Raw genomic sequence first — 22,908 nt, 5'->3', positions numbered from 1 at the left:
ACTCAGAGCAAGATAACCTTTTAGGCAGAAACTTCTTTTCCTTCTTAGCTGATATGAGTCTTATCTGGAAAAATATCACTTTACTCATTAGATTGAGGAAAATGGGTCAGTGTACTTTCAGAGTGCTTTTAAGTTGAGACATTTATTCTAAAATACCTTTCTAATTTGACACAGAAACAATTGCAGCTCACTTTAGAGCAGGGCAGTAGACAGTGACTGTGGAACAGGAGCCGGGGTGTGCCACATGGATGCCCCCTGAGGGCAGGCCCATCTGTGTGTGAACTTGTCTATAGTGGATTGCACAGACCCTCACTCGCAAGCAGGTGCTGTACCCAGGCTGGTCCACCACACAGTCAGGAGGGTCACTGCTCCAAGGCAGAGTGTCCAGCCTACCAACTCCAGCGTAACTCTTGACATACAATGTAAACTTTATCTCAATTTGCCCTCCATTTCCTTTGGGCCACAGATACACTTGACAGAAACATTAACGAGGCCAATTTGTTGCTTTTTTTTTCCTTTTTCATCATTTTAAGATCTTTTGAGGCTTAGTACAATGTTGAGAAATATTTGCTGTGTTAGTCTGTTCTCATGCTGCTAATAAAGACATACTCAAAACTGAGTAATTTATAAAGAAAGAGGTTTAATTGACTCACAGTTCAGCATGGCTGGGGAGGCTTCAGGAAACTTACAGTCATGGTGGAAGGGGAAGCAAACCTGTCTTTCTTCACATGGTGGCAGCAAGAAGTGCCAAGCAAAAGGGGGTAAAACTCCTTATAAAATAATCAGATCTTGTGAGAACTCACTCACTATCACAGTACAGCAGAAGGGTAACCACCTCCATGATTAAGTTACCTCCCACTGGGTCTCTACTACAACACATAGGGATCATGGGAACTACAATTCAAGATGAGATTTGGGTGAGGATATAGCCAAATCATACCATTCCACTTCTGCCTCCTCCCAAATCTCGTGTCCTCACATTTCAAAACATAATCATGCCCTTCTGGCAGTCCCCCAAAATCTTAACTCATTCCAGCATTAACCCAAAAATCCAAGTCCAAAGTCTCATCTGTGACAAGGCAGGTGCCTTCCACCTATGAGCCTGTAAAATCAAAAGCAAGTTAGTTACTTCGTAGTTACAATGGGGGTACAGGCATTGGGTAAATACACCCATTCCAAAGGGAAGAAATAGGCCAAGGGGCTACAGGCCCCATGCAAGTCCAAAATCCAATGGGCAGTTATTAAATCTTAAAGTTCCAAAATGATATCCTTTGATTCCATGTCTCACATGCAGGTCATGCTGATACAAGAGGTGGGCCCCCACAACCTTGGGCAAGTCTGCCTCTGTAGCTTTGCATGGTACAGCTCCCCTCCTGGCTACTTCCACAGGCTGACCTTGAGTGTCTGCAGCTCTTCCAGGTGTACAGTGCAAGCTGTTGGTGGATCTACCATTCTAGGGTCTGGAGGACGATGGCCCTCTTCTCACAGCTCCACCAGGCAGTGCCCCAATGGGAACTGTGTCAGGACTCCAACCTCACATTTCCCTTCTGTGCCGCACTAGCAGAAGCTCTCCATCAGGGCTCTACCCCTGCAGCAAACATCTGCCTGGACATACAGGCATTTCCGTACATCCTCTGAAATCTAGGTGGAGGTCCCCAAACCTCAATTCTTGTCTTCCAAACATACCTGCAGAACCAACATCATGTGAAAGCTGCCAAGGCTTGGGACTTGCACCCTCTGAAGCAATGGCCTGAGCTGTACCTTGGCCCCTTTTGGCCATAGCTGGAGCAGCTGGGATCAGTTCTGCAGTTCCAAGGCTCCACACAGTAGGAGGAACCTGAATCTGGCTCAGGAAACCATTTTTCCCTCCTAGGCCTCCAGGTCTATGATGGGAGGGACTGTGGTGAAGGTCTCTGACATGCCCTGGAGACTCTACTCCTTATTAGTTATGCAAATTTCTGCAGCCACTTAAATTTCTCCCCAGAACATGGGTTTTTCTTTCCTATTTCATCACCAGGCTGCAAATTTTACAAACTTTTATGTTCTCTTCCTCTTGAATACTTTGCCGCTTAGAAATTTCTTCGGCCAGATTCCCCAAATAATCTCTCTCAAGTTCAAAGTTCCACAGACCTCTAGGGCAGGGGCAAAAAGCTGCCAGTCTCTTTGCTAAGCATAGCAAAAGTCACCTTCACTCCAGTTCCCAACAAATTCCTCATCTCTATCTGAGACCACCTTAGCCTGGACTTCGTTCTCCATGTCACTATCAGCATTTTGGTCAAAGCCATTCAGCAAGTCTCTAAGAAGTTCCAAGCTTTCCCACATTTTTGTATTTTCTCCTGAGTCCTCTAAACTGTTCCAACTTCTGCCTGTCACCCAGTTCCAAAGTCACTTCCACATTTTCAGAAGCATCTCATTCTACTGGTACCAATTTACTGTATTAGTCTGTTCTCGCACTGCTAATAAAGACATACCCAAAACAGGGTAATTTATAAAGGAAAGAGGTTTAATTGACTCACAGTTCAGCATGGCCGGGGAGGCTTCAGGAAACTTACAGTAATGGTGGAAGGGGAAGCAAACTTGTCCTTCTTCACATGGTGGCAGAAAGGAGAAGTGCTGAGCAAAAGGGGGAAAAGCCCCTTATAGAACCGTCAGATCTTGTGAGAACTCACTCACTATCACAAGAACAGCATGAGGGTAACCACCCTCATGATTAAATTACCTCCCACTGGGTCCTTCCTACAAGTAGGGATTAGGGGAACTACAATTCAAGATGAGATTAGGGTAGGAACACAGCCAAACCATATCACTTGCCATGCAAACAGCTGCCCACTTCCTCACCCAAGGCAGACATTGCTCATCAACACCAATACCCCTCTTCTCTCCATACCTGGAAGGCCTAGCCCAGTGGTTCTCAAGCTTGGTTGCCCATTGGAGTCACCTGGGGAAAGTTTTATTTTTTGGTAGTGCATTGAGTCTTCTAATTTAGAGTTTCTGGGAGTGGTGCCTGAGCATTGATGATTTGAACATGCTTCAGCTGATTCTTATGTGTAGTCATTAGTCACAACCTCTTGTTGACCCCAGTCATGAAGCCTCAGAATCCTTCTTAAACCAGGCACTAACAATTATCAAAGTTTGTATTCAAGACAATTGCTAAAGCAATCCATGACTTATGTCTGATTGATCTATGCCAGCAGTTCTCAAAGTGTGAGAACCACACTGGGAATTTGTTAGGAATGCAAATTCTCAGGCCCTACCCCAGAACTAGTAAATTTAAAAGTCTGGGTTAGAACCAGTTTTATGAGCCCCTCCGGTAGGTTCTGATATACATTCAAATTTGAGAACCACTGCTCCAGTAACTGTGACTAATGGCCTGACATTCTAATCACCTGAAGCATCACCAAAAACCTACCAATTCTTGAGCACATCAGAGAAATTCGAATAAATTAGGATACTCATGGCTTTAAAAACAAGCAAACAAACAAACTTTCCCCAGGTGATTCCTATAGGTAACCAAGCTTGAGAACCACTGGACTAGGCCTTCTAAGTTCTCAAAGAAAAGGTGTATTGGCCTTGCTTTCAGCCAGTGTTGTGCATTTACCTAGGCCTGGAGTGGCCACCTAAGTCTGGGGACACTGATGGTAGAGTGAGGATAGAATTCTCCCTCAGGCATGGTGACAAAGGGCAGTGCTTCAAGGTATGAACTGTGGCCGAGGTCTGACCAACAGCACTGATGAAATGTTAGAGGGGCCCTGTGGTTAATCGAGGGGCTTTGATATAAAGTGTTGGAGGTATCCCTCACTCCCAAGCCCCCTGATAGTAGCCCATGATGGTCCTGCCACCTAGGAACTTAACAATGGCATTGTTAAACTAGTATCTGATAAAATTGTACATACTCAGTGTATTAGTTTCCCATGGCTTCTATAACAAATTATCACAAACTGAACAGCTTTAAACAGAAATTTATTCTTTCACAGTTCTGGAGGTTGGAAGTCTGAGATCAAGGTGTTGGCAGGCTCATTCTCCCTTTGAAGGCTCTAGGGAGGATCTATTCTATGCCTCTCTCCTAGTTGCCATCAATTCTTGATGTAACTTGGCTTGTAGATGCATCACCCCGATCTCTGCCTCCATCTTCACATGGTGTTCTCCCTGGTGTGTTGCTGCATTTTCATTCGGCCTTCTTATAAGGATGCCAGCATGAAGTTTAGGGCTCATCCTAATCCAGTATGATGTCATCTTAACTTGATTATATTTGCAAAGACCCTGTTTCCAAATAAGATCACATTCACAGGTATCACAGGTTAGGACTTGTTATGTCTTTTGCGGGGATATAACTCAATACACAACATTCAATAATTTATTATTTAATGATAATTAGAATATATTGTGTGGTTTGAATATCTATCATACTGGATTTTCACAACAACTTCAATGTATTTTATATATTAGAAACCTTTTGGAATAGTGGGCATTATGAAATTCAGAGCCATTTCATGATACACTCAGCCATGAACCTATCACTTCCAAACGTCAAGGGGATTCTCTCATGCTGCACAACTGAAATATTTGGTGAACAAGTCCATGAACACGATACTCAGTATTCATGAGTGGCTGGATTTCTGCCATAATCCCATTGAGACTTCGTCTCACACAAGACGGTGGAGAAAAGTGCTGTAGCAATGACCAGACACAAAGAAGTACTACCCTCTGGGATTCTCAACAATAAGTAATTAGCAAAAGGAATCAGTCATATGCCTGGACCTTGGCCTGGAAAACTTCATACTTGGGTGGGCTCTAAAACCAAAGCTATGTGTTGTACTTATGTGACCTCACTCTGGCAAGACAGTGTGCTGGCTGGATGGTGTTAGGTACATCCATTGCCCATTAAGAGTAGGGCTGAGGCTCATCATTACCATGTCCACAGCAGGGTACTGAGGACAGAATGGGTGCTACATAGATGCTTGCTGCATGCTGTCTGAAGCTGAGGGACTGAAGTGCCTCCACACCAAGAGCTTCTACCTGTTGGCATCACACCTGCTAGCAGGTGTGGATGTGGGTCGGCAGATGACCCTGAGGATAGCTGGGTTAAGATTAATTCACTATCAGATATCTTCTCTTAGTTCACCACATTCTACACACACACACACACAATCTTAAGTTTATCTTATATCTGAGTTAAGACATAATTATTCTGAAGCAGTGGTTTTCAAACATTTGAAGAATTCTTGGCAATACAACCATTCAATACAAAACTCTGTGTGGAAGGTGTGTATGAAGTCTTGAAGGGAACTCAGATCCTGATGATAGTGAGCTGCCTCTTCCTGTTCTTCTCTTCTCCCTCCCCCATGCTCCAACAGCGACCCCTGTGGCAGCCCTAGGGAAACCTGGTCCCTGCAGAAAGCAGATCCAAAAGAGGAAGCAAGCCATCTGGTACCTTGTAGAAACCCCTGCCAGGGACAGTGCTCTCCCCAAGCCCAGTGTCAGCACTTCTGTGTCTGTATGAATGCAGATTCCTTTCCAGTGAACTCCATGCATTCTTCACTGCCCTGAGAATTTTTCCCTGATGTTCCTCACCACCCAATGGAGCAAGCACTCCTCTATGCCCCTTCCTCATGGCTGCACTGGGGAGCTGGGGGCTCTTAGGGCACTTTACATTCACATGGCTGTGTTGGCCTTGGTGTCTGGGCCAAGCTCCTCATGCAGCAGCGGCAGGACCACCTGGCTGGCAGAACCCTGCCTGCTGCAGCGTGGTTCCACTTCCTTTTCTTCTGCTTCCCTCCATAGGGCTGGTCACCATCCTCTAAATTAATAGATTTCCTTTCACATAATTGAAGACAAGTTAATAATCATCACCTGATAATATTAATTATGTCAATAATTGATACTGATTATATCAATAATCATCACCCTGATTACTTCTGAGCACCAGAAGGCAACACTGACAATGATGTTTGAAAAGATGGAAGAAAGATTTAAAACTCCTAGGAAACAAAGTGCCCACTCTTGTGCCCCCCTGACTTTGCATTTCCTGTTGTTCTGCCTCCCAGGTCAGTGTCCCCCTTCTCTTCAGCTGAGCGGGAGAGCCTGCCATGACAATCTGTCACCTGCCTGTTCAGAGGCTCTTCTTGAAGGCTCAGCCACCTGCTGGGATGGAGGGGGGCGGCGGTGACAGGCCAAGCTCAGTGTTCAGTGAGGCCCAACAGTGCAAGGTGGCAGGAGGGCTGGAGGCTCCTTGCCGTGGGCTAGCACTTCCACTTTCCAGGCAAGAGGGAGCGGCCCCACAGCTGTCACTGACAGCCCCTGGGGTTTGCTCCAGACTTGGCAGAGGAGGACAGTCTTAGACTCTCAAATCACCTCTTTGAAATTCAGAAGAGCCACACTGTCATCTCCCCTCCTCTCTCTGACACAAAAACACACAAAAGATAAGCAAGCCCTAACTTTCTTCTACTCAGAGACCTACACTGCCAAGTTTTCTCTGTCTCCCACTCTCGCACACAGATTGATACATTCTCACACAGAATCTGGTTCTCTGTCTCTCTCTGGCTCTCTCTCTCTCTCTCTCTGTCTCACCCACACATACACACACACACACACACACACACAGTATACTAATTAAACTCCAACTCTCTCCTACCTCACTTGACCCAGGTATTTTGAGAGAACTAAAGCCCCTGTTTTCTGGGGGAACCCAGGCCATCTCGAGGTGTGACAACAGCACCTCCCCTAATGGCAACACACAATCTGGAGTCTCTGCACTATCCGACATTGACCTCCAGGTGTTTGGTAGCTGCTGCTTCACTGGATGAGTTCTCCTCCTCTCTTCCCAGCTGTGGGGACCATGTACATAAAACCAGTAAATTCATTCATGTTCTGGGGGATGCTGAGAACAGAGAGTCCTGCTGCAGCCACAGCCTGAGCATGCCCTCCAGGCATCTGTCGTGTAGCTGGCATTTGAGCTGAGGACATCTCCCCCACCACAAAAGCCTGCCACCATCCTCAGGGGAAATCAGGACTGTCTTCTTTGCAGAAAGTGGGATGTGTGCCTGGGGAGGTCCAGCCTGGTTGCCTTTATTCCTCCCAGGCTCCAGATAGGAAACCAGATAAAAATACACTTTGCTGTTTGCTCCTTTTTTTTTTTCTCCCTAGCTTGGGTTAACCATTTTTACATTTTTACAGTATTTTTGCTAACGTCAACCATGTATCTTTGGTGACTTGAGCAGATTGTAAGAATGGGCAGTATAAAAATATCCTCTTTCAGTGGAGGCATGAGGTAAATGAGGAGGGGAGTGAGGGAGCTGCCGTCTCCGCTCTGTGCTGTCACTACTGCAGCCAGCAGCTTCGTGTTCCGTGTATTATGAGTGAGACAATGCCTAAGCATAAAAAAAAGCACGATGGGGTGAAATCCTGGCATTTGGCATGAAGAACTGAAAAGGGGGGCCATATTTGCTATAGGGAGTGATGAGCTTTGGAGGACAGCCTTGGCGAGCACCCTGTTTAACAGCTGTAATTGGCACTGATACTGGACAGCACAGGCCATGCCAGCTGTCTGCTTTATGCTCACCTCCTATTACTTCTCCTTTAGGAACTCTGTGCTTCAGCCATTGTGGATTGCTTGCGTGTCCCAGCCTCTCTCTTATCCCTGGCCGTTGCACAAGCTGTTCTCTGCCTGGACTTCCCTCCTCCAGTCACTTTGCCTGGTTAACTTCTACTTGTTCTCTAGGGCTGAGCATAGTGAAAATAATAGTTAACACTGGGCTGTGTAGGTGCTGATGAGAAACTGAGGCACAGAGAGGTAGGTTACTTGTCCCCGTCACACAGGTAGAAAGAGGTAGTACTGGTATCCAAACCCAGCCAAAGGCTCCAGGAGTTCTTAACCACCATCAGAAACTGCTTCTCTAACAGCTCCTGCCTGCCTTCTCTGACCGTTCCCTGTGTTGTGGAGTCTCCTCTGGTTTTCAGAATACCTTGTACCTACTCTCATCTTCACCTTCCCTCGCTTTTCAATGTTTTTAACAATATATTTTAAGCTTCTGTTTTCTTGTCTGCCTCCCCACTGCCCTGTTCAGTTTGAGGGCAGGGACACTGGCTCATTTCTGGGACACCAGCTTCTCAGCAGGACCTGGCACCAAATGGTGCTTATTGCCTATTTCTTGATGGGGTGAATGAATGAATGGATAGATATGAATCCCTTAGGTAAACAAAACTGGCCAAGGTCTGGCAGACAAGTTGAGGGCCAAGCAGAGAGCCAATTTAGAAAGCTCCATTGTGGGATTGGAGGCAAGAAGGAGAAACAAGCCTAAGGGCGCCCCTATAGAAAAGGGCATCTCCAGCCTCCGGAATCTTGACCTCCACTGAAGGGCTGGCAGGACAGTCAGCATGTAGAAAGACCACAGCACTGGGACCATTCAACCCTCGTGAAACCCGGGGCTATCTGCAGGCTACAGAGCTAGGAAAACCTGCCCCCCAAGAGGTGGAATGCAATGAAAATGGGTGAGAGGGCAGCATAGCATGACCTTGTAGTGGCAGGGCTCTTTAGGAGGCATGCTTCATCACTCTTCTTTCCTTTTGTATCATTGCGATTCCTTCTGACCCAAATGTGTTCGCTTTTACATTGCCAGGGAACAAAGGAAACCATAACTTGTATCTCATGTAGCCAATCTCAAGTAGTTCCAGTAAGTTTATGACAGTTACACTCTCTCCTCCCACCCACCTCCCCTGCAGCAACACTGGAATCAATATATAGGGAACCAGGGCACATGTGGTGTGTCCACATAAGGCTAGATCTAGGCCAGCACAGGCATGCTGGTCACCTTGAGCTTCTCTAGGCACAGAAGCATAGCTTGTGCATGAGGCAAGAATAGCCTGTCTGTCATAATTCACAAGATATGGGAGTGAGGGTTTGAAAGGGTGTGCATGCCAAGTTTTGTATTGCCTGCCTTCAACCAGAAACCTGATGGTTGGGCTGACCACTCTTTCTCCTTTCAGGGAGGGAAGATCCCCGTGAGATGGACAGCTCCAGAGGCCATCGCCTACCGCAAGTTCACTTCAGCCAGCGACGTTTGGAGCTATGGGATTGTCATGTGGGAAGTCATGTCATTTGGAGAGAGACCCTACTGGGATATGTCCAACCAAGATGTGAGTGTCAGCAGCACTTTGTCACCACGAACCCCCATCGAAGGGATCCCAAAGGCGGTAGCATACCAGTTCTTCCTGTTTTCAGCTCATGGCCTCATAACCTGAACCTGCAGTGTTCAGGGCAGGGGATACACGGACACCCTTAGCGTGGATGTTGGAACTAATCAAAGAGCCCAGCATGGAGGTGTGAAAGTCCCTATGACCACAAAGCCTGTAGAGGTGCCGAGGCCACAGACCCCAACCCAAGAGACAAAGGGCTGTTTAATTCCAAATGGCTGAGGACCATGAATAGATCAGCCCCAAATTAAGCAGTAAAGTCTACCCTGCTTCTAAGTGTTCAGATTCTGTGTTTTCCTTCCCCATGCATGACAGAGGGGAAGGAGGCACTGGACTGAGGGCCAGGGCCTGGGTTCCCATCCTGCTCTGCCTCTGATGGCTGTGCTCCATTGAGCCAGTTGCAGTTTCTTTGTGGGACTTGTACCTCCTAGCTTTAAAGAGAGGAATTGTAAAGGGCCCTTCTTCCCCGAGAATTCACTCTTCTATGATCCCAGATCACCTATCAGTGAAGGAAGAGGTGGAAAGCTTTCCAAAGCTGGTCAGCTTCAGATGGACCACAGGAGAGGGGCTCTGTCTGCGGGGAGGTCAGCACTCCCCCAGGATGCCCTCAAGGGAAAAGGGTGAGAAAGGAAGAGAAGGGTCATCTAACATGCTTTAAATAGAGGCTTTTGGGAATGTTCCACACGAGAACCTTTGCTCCATACTTACTAAAAGGTGAGGAAGCCTTTTTAGGATGATTTGCTTTGATAAGTCTCCAATGAAAAATCCTGCCTGAATTTCAACACTGCCTCTCACCCTGAGCTGATCTCCAGGGACCAGGCCTCTTTTGTGCTTTGAATACATACCCTCCCCTTGGAGCTGAGAGGATTACAATTTGCAAAGCTGCATATCTATGTTCTCTGCTTGCCCTTCCCATCACTTTGGGAGAGAGGGCAGTTTTTATCCTTCCCAACTTACAGCTAAAAGAGAAAGAATGGTCCCCAGTTCAGATCTAAGTCCACTGGCAGCCAGCCACACTATAACCCCCTCTGTGCTAGGGTGAACACTGAGGAACTTGTAAGCTGTGGAGTCAGCAAGCCTGCTATCCTGCCACAGGTTTAGTGCCATGGCAGCTGCTCAGAAGATTGAGAAAGGTGGCAATTTCCCAGAGAGACTGTGGAAAGAGAAGCTGGGGTTCTTCTATGACAGTACTCCCTGTTGCCATGGGCAGAGTGGCTCCAGCCTGGAGTGGGTGAAATGACTGCATCCTTAACCAGGTCCTGAAGTCAACCATGGCTGGTGTCTACGTCCTCTATTATCTGTGATTAGCAACACCTTGCCTCTGCTCCTGGAGCATGTCAAATCAGTAAGTGGTGGAGTTAGTACAAAGCCTGCTTTCATGAAATCAGCTGCACCCTGGTTCTGTCTATACCAGCTGCTAAATGAGTATAACACGTTAGCTAGTAAAAGCAGACCCGGCAGGGCGCAGTGGCTCGCATTTGTAGTCCCAGCACCTTGGGAGGTGGAGGCGGGTGGATTGCTTGAGGCCAGGAGTTTAAGACCAGCCTGGTCAATATGGTAAAATTTTGTCTCTGCTAAAAATACAAAATTAGCCAGGCGTGGTGGCGCATGCCTGGAATCCCAGCTACTCGGGAGGCTGAGGCACAAAAATTGCTTGAGCCTCGGAGGCGGAGATTGCAGTGAGCCAAGATCTCGCCACTGCATTCCAGCCTGGGTGACGGAGCGGGACCCTGTCTCAAAAAAGAAAAAAAAAGAAAAGAAAAATCAGACCCATCTTATCCTGCCCAAGACCTTAATCTGCTAAAGAACAATTCAGCACATATAGAATGAATTACAAAACTGTCTGACAAGCAAGATTTCACATTCAAGATATTTTCTGTCAATGCTGAAAACAAATAAAATTTCTGATATTAGACTTCCAGAATTCCCAGATTATTCATTTAACACACAGTCAGTGTATGCTAGTTGTGACTAAGCACTGTGCTTGCTGGTTCTATTCTTGAGGGTTTTATAGTCCAGTGGCATAAACATGGGGCTTTGAGAACATTTGAGTGGAGGAGGTAAGGGAAGACTTCCTGGATATTTGACATTTGAGATGGGTCTCAGAGAGAATAAGAACATCTGTAGAGTAGCAGTTTATTCTAATTTTGCTGTGCTTCTTCAAAATAAAGCCCCTAAGCATCGTCTCAAGTACAATTTTCTCCCCGTGGGAGGCAAGAGGTGACTTCATGCCCATTCAGAAAGCCTCTTACAACCTGGCCTGGGAGAGAGCCAGGAGGAGCTCCCAGCTGCTGGACTGAAGCCTCACTCGTCAGAAACCACCAAGGTGGTGGCAGTAAAGGATTTTACAGATGACAATTGAAAGGTTTTAAGGAAGAGAATTGCAGAGGCAAGTCGGAGTGCTGGTAATTAGGCTTCCAGAGCCCAGGAAGGTCTTTGAACATGTACAGAGAGTTTGTCAGCCAGAGAGAGCAACTTGGAAGTTCTGCTGCTTGGATCTGATTGACAGAGATAATGAGAGTGGCAGTGTCTGTGGAGAGGAACTGCAGTCTTATTGTAACATCAGAGCTTGACTTAACCCACTCTACCCTGGTTTCTCCACTACTCTGAGCTCCTCCACTTCCCTCTCTCCAGTGCAAGGTCGAGTAGGCACTACCCACAGCCTGACTCACTAATGGGAAATACATGTCTGGGGGCAGCCGGGAGCAGGCCCTGAAAATGCAAGGGCAAGAGGAGGGGCTCTGCCCATTTCCCAGAGGAGTTCTAGTCACTCCATCCAGTCCCAGAGAGCACCTGAGGTCAAACTACCTGCACCTGATCCCTACCGAACCCGCGTACCTACCATTTCTCAGTACAGGTGAATAAAGGCAACCCCCTCACCACACCTCCTCCCTGCCCCTTTAATTAGATCCCAGGACATTTGCTTATACTGGCCTTTGCAACGGCCAAAAGAGTTGTTGCTGAACTTTCAAAGTGAGACAGCAGAGAGCTCTGGGTAACAGTTGCCTGGACTGGTCTCCTTACCCCCACAGCTTTACTTTTGCTTCTCTCTGGAAATGCCATCTGATTTCATTCTAATCTTCAATCTGCTCAATAGCCACTTATCTCATCCTCTTATGGACCAATGAAAGGAGCCCAGAACTCACTTCCGTTTTCAACTCTGCTCAGTAGGACACCCTATGCCTCCAACCTTAGGCCATCTCTTTCCATACAATTCAAACCTGGTCACTGGCATTTACAGCCATCATCAGATAGCCAGAATGAAGGTGTTTCTCTACTCCTCCCTGTTCCCCATACCTGCTAGTGAGGCAAGTGTGACAGAGAATGATCTCAAAGTCCTATTAGAAGACCAAAGTTATTTTCTGATATAATGATGTTGTAATTTGACTATAAATTTTATGTGCTCAGAAATTTAGAAAACACACAAATCCTAAAGAAGATAATACAAATCTCCAAAGGCATAGTACTTCAATCAAAGACTTGAGTGGATAAATGCTATTCATATACCAATGAAACACCTCAGTATTTTTTCCTTTGGGCTGAAGGGTAAAAGCACACTTTTTTTCCCTATGTGCAAGAAGCATTAATGCTCCCAGATTATCAGCTCAAGTAATAAATACAAAATTATTTACAAGAAGTAACAAATGGAGTAAAGTCCCATTTTCTAAACACAAACATGGTAGAGGGTTCCCACGGCTACGCTCTACCCTGCAAAGTGAGAAAAGTCCTTGGTGCTTTTAAACACTATCTTCCTGGACTTCCAAAATGAGCAGTAGTAGCTCCCTTCTTTGCCGGGAAGACATCTACTATAATAGACACAGCCGTAATGACACCTTCTGTGTGATGAGGATTCATCCTACTACTCATCTGTGCTGTGCTCAACACGCATCACTTCGTTGTCATTTAATCTTTGTAACAATCTCATCTGTGAAGTTTCAGGAAGTCAGGTGACTCTCCCAAGGTTCTATAGCTAATAAGAAATGGAACCTGGATTTGAAACCAGCCTTCCAAGGTCTATGCACTATGTAGTACTCTCACCAACACAACCAAATGGACCTGTGCTCCTAGCTGACCTGCCCAGAAAGGAGCAATCAGTGGCTTTTTGATGTCCTCTTAAAAAGAAAGTAAACATACCAAACAAAGAGCAAATACCAGAACAGTCTTCAAAAAAAAAAAAAAAAAAAAAAAAAGGTGGCTCGTGCCTGTAATCCCAGCACTTTGGGAGGCCTAAGCGGGCGTATCACGGGGTCAAGAGATCGAGACCATCCTGGCCAACATGGTGAAACCCCATCTCTACTAAAAATACAAAAGTTAGCAGGGCGTGGTTGCATGTGCCTGTAATCCCAGCTACCCGGGAGGCTGAAGCAGGAGAATTCTTGGAACCTGGGAGGTGGAGGTTGCAGTGAGCTGAGATTGTGCCACTGCACTCCAGCATGGGCAACAGAGTGAGACACCATCTCAAAAAAAGAAAAAAAAAGCCAGTGGGATGCCATGATGCCATGCTGTGGAGGCAACAAGGGAAACAGAATTGAATTCCATTCAGTCTAGAGCTTACAGGGAGAAGACTCAGCATGTGTATGGGTCCCCATTCTCTTGATCCCTTGCCAGAAGAGTTTGGATCAGCTGGTCACACCACGGAGCCGTGCTCTCACAGAAAGGCCCTGACTCCAGTGCTCTTTCTTGTTCCAGGACAGGTGAGGAAAATTAGTATCCGGGGCTCTAGCATCTAACGATCTGAGCAGAGATGGCATTAGTTTAGGGGACCACCAGGAACATTAACTGGCCTGCACTGGAAGACTTTGAGGACCCCTAGCACTATGAGAGGTTGAATTTGGACTCTAGCTCCTCCTGCTGGCCCTACCTAACTTGCCCTTATGCAACCCAGAAGGAGCTCCAGGGGCCATTCAATGGGTCAGCCCACTTGGAGATTCTGTGACTGGGACCCTCAATCTAGTTATTTGGAAGGAACTGGAAAAGGGTGCGGGGTTTGTGAGCCAGGCTGATGGGAATGATGCCCAGCTGCTCATTCTCATAGATTACTTAGTTTAGCTCCATGCCCTTGTTGCATATGGAGAAGACATCAGACACCTCCAGGGGCTGTTCTCCAGGCTGAGATTACTCTGACAGCCCAACAGAGGCATAGGAAATGCAGCTTTTGAAGTATTCAAAACTTAAAATCAAGCACCGCTGTGATTTATTCCCAGCCCCATCTTTTGCTAGATGCGTGCCCCTGGGCAAGTTACTTCACTGTTTATGCCTCCATTTTCTCATGGGGAAATGGGGTTAAAATGGTTGTCCTCAGAGGATAGCAGGGGAATTTGATTGACTACAGTTTAGAGGAGAAAAAAGATTGTCAGTGCAACACAGTGTTCAAAAGAGACTATTTCCAGTCACTGGATTTTTAAATATAGTGATAAAATTGATAATGGTTTGTATGCTTGATTTTCACCCTATTGAATGGAAGAACTAATACACCTTGATTATCTCCAGTGACTTGGTTATCATTTTATCTCATCTCCTGTCTCATGTCCTACATACTGTGCATAGAAATTGTAAAAACTAAACTAACTGAAAATACTCACTTTTTGACCAATTTATAAAGTATATAAAAAAGAAAGAATACTCAGTTGAAATGAATCTGATTATTTATAAGTAGAGGCAAAAACACCAAAAACCCCCTGAACTCCAAATTATTTCCTTTGTTGTTTAAAATGCTTTAACTATTTATTTTAATATAAAATTAATGCAGGATTATTATAGAAAATAAAAAATTCAAACAAGCAAAGAGAAGAACATAAAAAACATTCAGGTTTCTGCCTATCCAGAGGCAACTGCTATTAACACCATGCTGTATATCCTTCTAAGGTCTTTTCTATGCATGTGTGTAATAGTTGGTTTTTATTTTGGTTTTTACAAAAGCAAGATTATACTATACCTGAAGTTATGCAGCCAGCTCTTTTGCCTGTTACAATATGAGCATATTTCCATTTCAATAGGTAGATTTTTATAGTATCACTTTAAGACCTACATTGTATTTTAGGCCTTCTGTTGCATTATGGGTGTACCATAATAAATGCATATGTTTAGCACTTGGGTCACTTACAATTATTTTTTTAATGTAAAAAGCACAGAGTAGGCATAACTGATTTAAATGCATTTGAAGTTAAGATGTACTGGATGAAAAAACACAAAGATCTGAAAAACAAAGTACTTAATGTTCCTAAAATCCTTACAAAATTACTCTCTGGAATTTGTGAAAATTACCAAAATCTGAATGACAGTATTCATTTTGGACCACCTTGTTATTTTGACTGTTGTCATTGATTTGAACCAATTTGTTTAACCAAGTCCATTCATGTTGCTGCCTCATGAGGATTATGACAAATAATGCAGAGGAGGCATCTAGAGGGTCTCTAGCATGGAGTAAGTGCTCCACCAATGCTAATCCCTTTCCTCCCTTTCTCTTCCCTTCCAAATGAAAGAATGAGTCCACCACAAGTTTTGAGGACATCCTTTATAAATAGTGGGTTCGCTGGGTTTCCCATGTCATTGTTTCATCACTCCTGGTGTCACCAGCTTCCAGTAAGGCAGAATTGGGCCCTGTGTCTTCTTAAAGAGTGGAGATGCTCAAGCTGTTCACTGGCTCATTCTTCAACAGACATTTACAGAGGACCATGTGTGTCAGGCCCTGCACCAGGAACTGGGGACATAAAGAAGTACTATGATGTGGCCCCTGCTTTCTAGGAGCCCAAAGTCTAGGGGGATAAACCAAGTGCACAGAAAATCCATTACAGCGGAAGGTGTGTGAGCACAGAGCAAGGGCATCTGAGCCTGCCTGGATATAAAGGGGATGATTTGTGAGTGACTGGCTGTTGGCAGTCACGCAGTCACACCTGTTCCTTGTATGTCACTGCAGGTCATCAATGCCATCGAGCAGGACTACCGGCTGCCCCCACCCATGGACTGTCCAGCTGCTCTACACCAGCTCATGCTGGACTGTTGGCAGAAGGACCGGAACAGCCGGCCCCGCTTTGCAGAGATTGTCAACACCCTAGACAAGATGATCCGGAACCCGGCAAGTCTCAAGACTGTGGCAACCATCACCGCTGTGTGAGTCTAGTGAAATGGTGATCCCTAAGTATGGATGGTTTCATGGTCAGGGGCATAGCCAGCAGCCTCTAACCGTGATCATGTTCAAATTTTTTAAACAGTATCTAGTTACAGTGTGGGCCTTATGTTGAGGAGAGCACACATGCATGAAGAAAGACAGGTAGGAGAACATTGCAATGATCGTGATAGAGAAAATAGTGTCTTAAATCAGGATAATGGTTGTGGAAAAAAGTAAATGAGTTTTGGCAATTTGGGAGACAAAATCTTTATGACTTGGTGAAGGATTGGAGATGGATGTTGAGGGTGAGGGAGATGTCAAGATAGCACCCGGATTTCTGGTTTGGATACCTGGGTGTCTGCTTTGAAATGTGCCAGAGAAGGTCAGCAGTGGGTCTCATTGCTCCATTTTTTTTTTTCAAATAGCTAAGGATGAAACTAGGAAAAAAAAAATCTTGCCAATATATCTGGGGAGGTTGTGGTAAAATATGCATATTTTTAAAAGGATCATGTCTTTGAATGGTGAGGCTCCTAAATTTTGGTTTACAAAGGAGTTGGGAGCCTTCTGTTCCCTTCAGACTGAATGCTATGTCAATCTGCCTGTCTGGGTTAACTGACCTGTGACAGTACCCAGAGGCAGAGACACTGGCCACCTGGATGTAGAAGTCATGCTGATTTGGGATTCCATGAGGAAGAAAGGTTCAGCCCAGGGCTCCACTATAATCCTCATTCCATCAGGAATGCTGCCTTCCATGAAGTCAGCTGTCAGGCCAGACTGGGGCACTGTCCATGCATGTCTGCAGTGTGTGGTCATCTGCCCCTCTCTGTCTCACCAGGCCTTCCCAGCCCCTGCTCGACCGCTCCATCCCAGACTTCACGGCCTTTACCACCGTGGATGACTGGCTCAGCGCCATCAAAATGGTCCAGTACAGGGACAGCTTCCTCACTGCTGGCTTCACCTCCCTCCAACTGGTCACCCAGATGACATCAGAGTAAGTGATGAGAATCTCTCTGTCCAGACCACACCTAGGGGTCAGTGCTCCTTCCCTGCTATTGCAGATGCTGTGAGTCCTATTTCTGGCCTCATCCCTGGAGCTCCGTCTCTGTATAGACCAGGCCTGGACAGGAGCACCTTGGAAAGATGTAGGGGGATGTGAGGGTAGGGTAGGGAGGTGGAAATCCACTCTGGGCCCCAAATGAGAGTTCTTCAAAGTTATAGCCATATGTCATTTCCCTAATCACCCAGAGTCTCTTCCCCATTTAAGTTTTTAAACTCGACTCATCAAAGAGAGCATCCAGATGGAAAGAACACAGACAGCCAGTACTTTAAATAACAGCAGGAAAAGCATTGCACTGATTCAGCAACAGTCTGAGATGTGGGGGGGGCTTGTCCTTAATACTTAGATAGCAGTTGTCAATAAGCATGCATTTCCATCCCCCACAATTATTTACCAGTCTGTGGCTCCCACAGGAGTTTAGAGGAATACACAAAATAAAATTATTCAAATAAGATGAGAGCCAGAAAGAGTTTTAAAGATCCATGTGGTCCAGCATTTCCCCTAAGAATGTTCAGAGAAGCACCAGTTGTGGGAAATGTTAATAGGTTCTCCTTGGAAAAAAGGTCCCGCAGTCAAATAAATTTGGGAAATATTGTGCACTTTATCACCCTCTTGGAGATTCACTGCTCATATTAGCATTATAAAGGCCATGAGAAATCCTGAAATAAAGGAACCCATTTAAAATTATTAAATACCATAGAACCATATTTTTGAGGGGCAGGGTTTTATAGAACTGTAGTCTGGGAAATATTTATCTAGTTCCACCACTTCCATTCTGCAGATTCTGAACTTACGTGACATTAGTGCTCACAAGCGGCAAAGTTGGGACACAAGCCTGCTTTTCTGGCTGCCAGTTCAATGTTCTGCTACCTGTCCACCCCAGGGCCCCAGCAGTTTCCAGGCTTTGCTGCACACTGGAATCACCTGAGGACCTTTAAAAAATATTGATGCCTGGTTCTCACTCCCATACCTTCTGATTAGTTGTGGTGAGATCTGAGCATCAGAGTTTTTTAAAGCTCCTCAGGTGATTCTAATGTGCAGCAAAGTTTGGGAACCACTGGATTAAGGTTGGCAAGAGTCAAATTTCACCTTCTATACTCACAGAAGCTCACATAATCCTACCTAGGAAATTAACTCTACCCTTCAAACACATACACACACGCATGCACACACACACACAGGGGGACTTCATGGGCTCCGTGGGCTACAACATGTACTGATAGCACATATTGTGGAATCTGGCAGCCTGTAATACACATTTCCTATGGTAGAAGATTCATTCATCCATCAGTCTCCAAACACGTATTGATCACCTATTATACAATGGGCACAATGCAAGGTGCTGGGATTTCCTCCTTGCAACTGGGGCAAACCGGTTGCTGAGACCCAGAAGAGTGGTGGTGATCCACCTCGTAGCTGAGCCCCCAGGGACAGCTTCCTGACATTCCGACAGCTTTTCTGTCAGTGTTCCTGGAGTCCAGCTCCACCTCTCTGAGGTCTTTTTTTTTTTTTTTCCAGAAATGGTGGAGCCACCACTTTCTCCAGGGAGATGGTTTGAATGTGTGTCTAGCTTTGGATCCAGTGAACATCAGAATACATTTCTTAAAAACTAGATGCATTTCCTGGTGATGCCAAAAAAAGATGGTTCCTGCCATTAAGAATGACTGTCAAATAGACAGCAAAAATTAATAAATAGAAAAGAAGCACTTCCCAGTGGAAAACCAGCTTCCTCATCTTTTAGAGTGAAAATTGATGCCCCTAGATAATCAGAGGGACTGAGTTCAGAGATAGAATCAGGTGTTTATGAAGACTGACTACTCCATTTTCCCACTGTGATTTGCCTGTGTATGGGGGCCATTGTCACATAATCCCCCAGGATCTAAAAGAATTCTCTCAGTCTGAGAATAATCACATGAAAAAGATAAGGGGAAGACCAAAAGGAAAGTGAAACTGTAAATTAAGGGATTTCGTTCAAAGTAAAACATGTCCACACACTATTAGAGCAATTTGATTTGTTTATTGAGAGGTAAAAGAAGGAAAAGGAAAATAAGCAACTTAATAAAATAGATTGTGGGACAATCTGTGAACTTCAAATTCAAGCATGCTTCCCTAAAGTATTTGCCAAAAAGACACAAACACTTTGAGCATCTCAACCAGCAGTATCCCTTGGGAGACTGACTACTAACCGAAAGGGGCATGGGGCGGGACAGCCAAGGCATTGTGGACAGAGATCCAGCCAAGGGTTCACCAGGGTCTGATGTGCAGTGTACAAAGCAATCAGCTGTGCTGGATTCGGGGGGCTTTAGAGGAAATACAGTCAGGACCTTAGAAGAGTTCTGCCAGCATCCCTGCAGGGGTGCTGAGAACCAATTTGTCTTGTATTTGAACACCAGCTCCACCACTGCTTACCTACTGTGTGACCTTGAGCACATTACTTAACTTCTCTGAGCCCTGCTTGCCTTGTTTATAAATAATTTATAAATTATTATAAATAATAATGCCCATCTCATTAGTCTGTGATGGGAGGTTAATGGAATGGCACATGCAAAGCACTTGATCCATTGTCTACCCATAGCATGCACGCAAAAAATGGTTACTGTTAAATTTTTATCGTCATTGAGTTTGCAGTGGTTTCTCTAATTTTATGAAATGCTTTCACATAGGTTTAAATGAGATAGCGTATGGCACGTGGGATGCATTCAAGCAGTGTTATGTATTGTTATTAACTGAGAAAGAATGCATGGGTCTAGCACAGGTCAACTATAAGCCATGAACTTGTTCTTATTAATCCAATTCAGTGCTCTATCCTGGACATATTCCTTGGATTCCTGATTGGGCAGATATTTTAGTTATTTTGAGACCACTCTTCTTAAAAATACATACATTAAAATTCAAACGGAGGCAGAAAATGGAAACTCAGGGGGAAACATCAGAAGACCAGGTGAGCCCCATATCTTTTCGGTCTCCGCGGGTGATCACTAATTTAGGCAGAAAACTCCACAGAATAACTTAAGCCCCATATAGTGTGCACTTGGAGTGTTAAAAAATAGCAGAGGAAAATTCCAGTCCATCTGAGGGGCAGGAGACAATGAAGGGGCTGCCTTAGAGCCCGTACATAAGGAACACACCCCTGGAACAAGGCGCAGCACTCCCAGGATTGTCTACGCTGAGGGGGTATTAGAGAAGAGGGAGAAAGTGAAAGTGAGCAGGAAAATCTCTAATTGCAAGTTTGCCAAAAACTTGGGTAAACTTAAGCTAGTTGGATTTTTGTAGCATGGCTACTTCCCAGGAGCATGGCTTTAGTGATGCGTTTTGATTTGCGAACAGCTGACCTAACACTAAAGTGACTTCTTTTCTGGCTCTTTCCTCCTAGAGACCTCCTGAGAATAGGGGTCACCTTAGCAGGCCATCAGAAGAAGATCCTGAACAGCATTCATTCTATGAGGGTCCAGATGAGTCAGTCACCAACAACAATGGCATGAGAACTCTTGTTTCTTGGGGAAAGAGAGGAGGGAAAAGGACCAAGGTCAAGGGGGACCAGAGGTTGACCACTGTGGAATATACTGGAGAGACTGGCTTCTCAGCTGAGGAATGCATTTCCATCAGTGAAGAATCAACCGGACCTGTTGCTAATAGGCAGCCTTCATTTCTCAGTGACAGAAGCATGTTTGAGATGCCGTGGGAAACCAAATATATAATAATAAAAATATAAAAAGGTGATGTTCAACAGACGTGAAGGCAAAACAATATGCATCAGGAGAACAAGACTAAACCCAGCTCCCATCCTCGGTGGGCTGGAGTTGCCCATCCACGGGAAGAAAGGGAAGGAGGCAGAGGGAAGAAACAGAAGCAGTGCTCCATTTTCTTCCTCACCAATGACATTCTTTTCTTTTCTCCTTTTGTGCTCCTCCCTGAGAGCCCCTCCCTTCTCCCACACTGCTTTCCCTTTGCTCATGACTCCTGTAGGGAAGTTTCTTCGAACAAAACCCAGCTCCTGAGTCTCCAGATGTTGTTCTGTCAGTTGCCAAAGGACTTTGCTGACCACTGCATGGGGATCCAACCAATTCAATTAATGTCTTCATATTGAAGAAGAGATGTACCTTCAATTGAAAACCTCGTTTTTCTTTTGTTTGCATTTTCTGCAAAAAGGAAAAAGAAACCACAAATCGGAGAAAAAAGAAAAAAAAGAAAAACCTGTTTCCGTGTGCCAAAGCACGCATATGTATGTCTGCGTTATAAAATGACTGTGCTTGTTCATAACAGATGCAAACAAGAAAGAAGAACTGGGAAGTCTTTGTCCCTAGGAAATCCAAAGGGGCTGGAATGTGGTGTTGGTTTGGCTTTCTGGTTGGCCCAATCGGCCTATTGGCTCAATGGGAAGAGAGGAGAGGGAGAAAAATAAAATGAAAGGAAAAAAATAAAAAACTTGCAAATTCAGACAGGAAACAGGTGAGTGGTTTGAATTGGATGCAGTGTGGGCCATCCTGGAATGATACTGACTGATTAATTATTCCTGATAACATCTGAAGAAAAGGAGAAGGAAAGTGTTTCTGGAGAATGTTCTTTCACATCACTGGAATCTGCAATTCAAGAAGTGACAAGGGAGAATTCTTGCTTTACCTATGGACTGGCTTAAGCCACGTGGCATCCGAGGAATGTTTCAAATGTGTCTGTGTTTCTCTTTACATTCCTTATTGTACCTCATCGTTCAATTCACTTTTGTAAATTCCACCTAACATTTAATTATTTTTAATTTCTCCTTTTACCTTAATCTCCTTGCTAATTTTATCTGTCTAATTAAAATGAGCAGAAGCATGTCTGGGTTTACGTAAAATGGTGTCCGAGTGTGTATACCTGGACCCCAGTGGGTTGTCCCCAGATTTCAAGAGAATCCTTAAAAACTGTCTTTCTTCTTTCTCATGTGGGAGGGAAGGAACACATCCCTGACCCCATGAATGCCAAGAAGCAGAATATATTAAACTCACTGGCACTGATGTGACCCAAAGGAAAAACTGAATAAAAGAGCCTTAAGAAGTCGCTGGCAAATAAACACAAACAATCGCCATGAATACACTAGCAACCCTGATTTTAGTTTACACATTGCATTTGAGAAGTCCACATCCAGGCCAATTTTGTAAATGTAGACTGCTTGCTTGTGGTTTATCTATGAACGTGCAGTTGGGAGTGGAGAGATACGAGGCAGTGAAAGGTGTTATGGTTGCCAAGTAGCTCATTTAATACATATTTACATTGATAATAGCCTTTTCCCCTAGTCATTGTTAACTTTGATATGGGGTGGTTCTTGCCTTCTAAAATCACTGGCCAAGATCCCCTAAACAATTAACCCCCTCAGAGCAGCCCACTGGCCTGGGGGTACAGCATTAATTGTGGGGAGCTCATCTTAAATCACCATCCATGTGCTGAACCCCTGGAGAATGGAAGTGGATGGACAGAACTCCTCTCAGCAAGTTTGCCTGAGGCTGCAAAGGACCCCAAACCAACCACACAAGTAGAAGAGAAAATTTCCCTTTATTAATTGCTTACCAATTCCATG

At 45.0% G+C, this 22,908-nt stretch overlaps 1 protein-coding gene across 1 annotated transcript in view; it reads left to right on the top strand.

Moving 5' to 3' along the window:
* EPHB1 (EPH receptor B1) overlaps positions 1 to 22,188 on the top strand; it is a 446,298-nt gene extending 424,110 nt beyond the window's left edge. Inside the window, exons 13-16 of the mRNA XM_011958177.1 lie at positions 8,983 to 9,132; positions 16,106 to 16,299; positions 17,133 to 17,288; positions 20,728 to 22,188. Coding sequence (XP_011813567.1) covers positions 8,983 to 9,132; positions 16,106 to 16,299; positions 17,133 to 17,288; positions 20,728 to 20,836 — 609 coding nt within the window. The 3' untranslated portion in view covers positions 20,837 to 22,188. The remainder of the gene's footprint in view (positions 1 to 8,982; positions 9,133 to 16,105; positions 16,300 to 17,132; positions 17,289 to 20,727) is intronic.
* The last annotated feature ends 720 nt before the right edge of the window (positions 22,189 to 22,908 follow it).

The sequence above is a fragment of the Colobus angolensis genome, unplaced genomic scaffold (genome assembly GCF_000951035.1).
Source record: "Colobus angolensis palliatus isolate OR3802 unplaced genomic scaffold, Cang.pa_1.0 Scaffold46, whole genome shotgun sequence".
Lineage (NCBI taxonomy): Eukaryota > Metazoa > Chordata > Mammalia > Primates > Cercopithecidae > Colobus > Colobus angolensis.
This window is presented reverse-complemented; position numbering and strand designations above follow the sequence as displayed.